The sequence below is a fragment of the Onychostruthus taczanowskii genome, unplaced genomic scaffold (genome assembly GCF_017590055.1).
Source record: "Onychostruthus taczanowskii isolate IOZ18803 unplaced genomic scaffold, ASM1759005v1 scaffold58, whole genome shotgun sequence".
Taxonomy (NCBI): domain Eukaryota; kingdom Metazoa; phylum Chordata; class Aves; order Passeriformes; family Passeridae; genus Onychostruthus; species Onychostruthus taczanowskii.
In genome coordinates, this window is record NW_024503457.1 from 1,239,701 (window position 1) to 1,244,123 (window position 4,423).

The 4,423-nt window shown below is 50.0% G+C and overlaps 1 protein-coding gene across 1 annotated transcript; it reads right to left on the minus strand.

Moving 5' to 3' along the window:
* Nucleotides 1-3,021: 3,021 nt before the first annotated feature.
* LOC121343124 (basic salivary proline-rich protein 4-like) lies at nucleotides 3,022-3,834 on the minus strand. Its single transcript, XM_041418026.1, has one exon. The coding sequence runs from the start codon at nucleotides 3,832-3,834 to the stop codon at nucleotides 3,022-3,024; it is 813 nt and encodes a 270-aa protein (XP_041273960.1).
* Between the last annotated feature and the right edge of the window lie 589 nt (nucleotides 3,835-4,423).

Sequence of the window (4,423 nt, forward strand, 5' to 3'; positions counted from 1 at the left end):
TTGAGGTCTTTTAATAGAAGAATCAGCTTTGGAAATAGAATCAATATTGGTATTTTAATGAAATTTTGCCAGCTTAGTGGAATAATCCAATATTTTATTAACTGTTAGAATTATATTTTCCTGTGGTTTGCCTGCTGGAAAACAGTACATTTACCCAGCAGAATTCTGTGTCCTGCAGAGCTAGCAGTGGTAGCTTGGGTACAGGAATCCAGCAGAGCAACACTGCTGCTGGGATTGTGTTGTGATGCTGATGCTATCAGTGCCAACAAGTGGAGAGCTGGGCATGCATTTCTGTGTGGCACTGGAATTTGGAGCTGGATTATTTGATGCAGGAGGAATGACTGAGGACACTGGGGAAATAGGGAGACCTTGGTTTGATGCCTTATACGAGAATCTAGAATCCTTCAAGGAAGCACCAGAAGTGAGGTCTTCCCTCAGCCTGACAGTGTGCCCTAACCACAAAGGAACAGAATCTTTCTTTCTCTTTAGCAGCTCATTGAGGCAGAATTATGTAAAATAATAGCATAGGAAGAACAGATTTAATGTACAGTCTTTTCTGAGCTCTTCCTATGAAGGCGAATTTCACAAGACAGCTCAGTCAAACTGGGGGCTGCCTGCTGCAGTCCCAGGGCAATTCCCATCTCCTTTTGCTGGCACTACAGCTGCTTGCTCTCTGCGTCCTTCTCATCTACCCAGCAGTGACTCTCAGAGAACATCTTTAATCATCTAAACTAGCTATGAAGAAATGTTTAGCTTTCTTCAAATTTTGCTCCAACAGAGGAAGCATTAGGAGCAGGACTGCCACCTTTAGGACAACAAATAGCTCCCAAACCAGCTTAGCTTCATTGTAAATGTACACCTTCAGGGGAAATAGCAAACTAATTTAGCGATGGAGTCTCCTTCTGTGGCATCTAAACATTTCTTTCTTTTAAGTGAAGTAGGCACCAGGAAACACTAAGATATAAACATTTTTTTTTCACACCAGTGCTCTCCTTTCTCTTCTTCCAAGAACAAAAAATGAATTGGTTGTTCATTTTTAGATAGATAGTTGTGATAGATAGTTTTAGTTTAGATAGATAGTTTAGATAGATAGTTGTGATTATTTTGTCACTTCTTCAGCTTTTTTTTGAGAAAGTCTTTCAGCTTGCAGGGATTTCCTCTATGTTTTGTCTCACATGACACACCTCAATGAATTGAAACACAATTGGCCTTGTAAATAAACTTTTGGATGTCGGTGTTTGCAATAATGGGGCTTACCTCAGTACTACAGGCAACAATTTCACTTTGACGTGAAATACTGGCTTTAAAGTACTTTGCGGAGGTACTTTACACAACCATTGTTTCATTTCCATTTTAGATCTTTAGTCCCTAGTCCCTCAAACAGAGAAGGTGGCTCTAGAATAAATCTGCATTACAGAAAAAGTCAAAGGAAAAAAATAGGCATCACAAATCTAGGAGATCATTTCTACCTGAGACATCGGTCTTTCTGTACTGAGTTAAAATCAACAGGAAATGGCAGATCTTATACATGAAAGTTGCTTATGGAGCACAAGGAAGAAATTGCCTTCCTTTTGCATAACTGTTGATTAGAGGGCTTGGTAATAAACAAAGAGCCATTGAAGGCTTTTCCTTAGCTCCAGAGGGTTTCAGTCCACTTTTGAAGAAAGTGCTTCAGACAGAGGGCAGCCAGAATTCAAAGTCAAGGAACTAGAAGACAGCATTCAAGGATTTAACCTTGAATAAGTCTGAATGAAGGTCTAAATTCACCTATATTGTGCAATACCAGGAAAAAATCTATTCTGGGAGGATATTTCCTAGTTGATTACACAATCACAAAGTTAAAGACTAGGCTCTCCTTTCTTTCAGTCTTATGTGCTGGTTCAGCTTCCAGAGGTGGGGAAGTGTGTGTTCTGCCCCCAGCACTGCACTCCACACCCCCTGCTGCCTGTATCTAATCTGGCTGCACGGACACTGGCTGTTCAGTCGCATACCAGGTCCCTATAATGTCATATGAAGGATTCTGTGATCAGATCCATGATTCATAGCTTGAGCTTCTCTGGAAAACCTTGAGTGTGGTTCAGATGTGGACCAGTTACATGTGGATTACAACTGAGCTTTACATGAGTGACAGCTGCTTATACCCCATACAACTGAACTTGAATCAGCAGTGCAGGTGCCTTCAGATGAGCAGGGACCATTCAAGACCAAGTGAATGGTAAACTAATATTACTTATATTCTATAGCATTTCATAGTGTGTAGGTATCTGGATATTCTGTGTATCATTGGCATGCCCGCTAGGTCTAGAAAGGGTTGTGGGAGCAGGTAGTGCTTTCTTCTGTAAATACAACCCTGAAGTGAGTTTTGGCCCATGTGGGGTGCAGGCTATACCCTGCAAAGAGAGGAAATCAGTGGGTGAATCCTGCTAGCATAGCAATGATGGCTCCTATTGAGAGGATGTAGTGGAAGACTACATAGTGTGTGTTGTGTAGGGCAGTGTCTAGTGAGGACTTCGCTAGGATGCTTCCTGTTAAGCCTCCACTGAAAAACAATGCTCTGATGTGCACTTTAGCTAGAAGTTAGGCAGGGTTCTCATCTGTGGGCAAGTGATCTTAACAGCCAGTCTCCTTATTCTATAAGGTGGCAAAAGACCGTCACTGCGACTTGTAACTTCCCTGCCTTTATGAGTTTGCAAGATTCCTACCTACAGTGCCAGGAAACACAGTTCTAAAGCAGCAGGGCGTGAACAAGCTGCTTATAGTACCGGGACAGAAACAGATGAATCCAAGCTGCCATTTGTTTTGTGAGTACAACCTCGTAAGAAGTGTTGATTTTGCATCCATCTCACAGGATGATAATTATGACATTCCCAGCGATTCTCTTTTGTTGGGCATTAGGTGCCAGTAGGGAATCAAGTGGGTCTTTGTTGTGTTGAAGTACATGTAGACTGCTCCTACACACACAGCCATCCCGGACCTTTTCCTTCGAGCAGTTTACCGAAGGAGAGGGGCGGACAAAGCATGTCAAGCCCCGAAAAAGCAGCAGCCCTTTGCGGCGGGGACCAGTGAGCCCCGAGCATGGCAGGTGAGTACTGCAAAGGGAGGCAGAGGGATGCAAGAGGGGTTCGGCGGGGTGGCTGCTGGGCTGCGGGGTGTCTGCTCTGAACCGCCCCGTGGCCCCCGGGCCGCCCCGGCAGGTAGCGAGGCGGGGCGGTGCCGGGAGAGCCGCCCCCGGCCGGCCCGGCAGCTGGGCACCGCTTCGCATCCCTTCCTTCCTTCGCTTCGCGGGGAGGCGGCGGCGAGGGGCGGGCGGGGAGGAGTGCCGGGGGAGGCAGAGGCGGCGCGGCTCCGCACGGCTCGGCACGGCACGGCAAAGAAAGACCCCCAGAGAAAGTGGAAGTGTGCCTCGCCCCGCCGCGCCGCCGCTGCCCGGCACCGGCAGAGAGGCGGCCCCTCAGCCTGGCCTCGTTCCCCCGAGGTGAGTGCCGCCCTGGGCAGGGAGGAGGAGGGCGGCGGGGCCCCGGCAGGCGCGCCCCGCAGCGGGGGAATGCCCCGCAGGTCTCCCGCGCCGGGAGCGGGCTGATGAGGAGGCGCCTTTTGCGGACGGATTTGGTTGGTGTTCGCTTGTGAGTACTGGGGGAGCGAGGAGGGTGGTGGTGTGTGCGCTTTTTCATCTGTTCTGTGTTCCTTTTTGTCCGTGTGTCCGCCCTGCCCGTGGCCGGCTGGCCCAGCCCCGGTGGGCTCCGCCAGGGGCGGCGGGACCCGCCCGCGCTGCCGGGGGCAGCGAGCCAGGGCAGCTCGGGGGTCAGTGCGGTGCGGGGCTCGGCCCGCCCTCATTGTGTGCTGGGGCAGAAAACTAGCCCAGGCTCCGTCAGATGGGCACTTTCCTTTAAACCAGCCCCTTTGTGGGCACGCCGCTGCCTTTCCCGAGCCCCCGGCTGGGGCGGTGAGGCTGTCGCGATCCTGCCACCCCGCTGGTGGAAATCTGTGCTGACAGGCAGCTGGATGGCGATTTTCTGATAAACATTTTCTTTCATCGCTAGTGTCAGTCGGTTAAATCCCAATCTTCTGTGGGAGTGTGCCTCCCGAATGGGTGACAGAAGGACTTCAGATCATGTTAGCGCCAGGCTGGTTTCCAGCACCATTTCGCCTCAGGTGGCTCCTCACCCCCTGTGCCCAGCGCCGCCGTGCCGGGCTGCATCTCCTCCTGCTCCCGGGTTTCGCCATTGGAAAGTTGCCGGTACCAGGCTGGATAGCGGCAGCCCTGGCTTTACCCCAGGGCTGTGGTTGCTGGCAGTGAGATCCTGATCTGGAGGATCGCTCTGGGGAAAAATGACTTTTCCTTCCCTCTGGCAAGATAGCGACTAGTGCGTCAGGATAATCCCGTATGTTTCAGGAGGAGAGGTATGATGCAATTTAGGTGTTT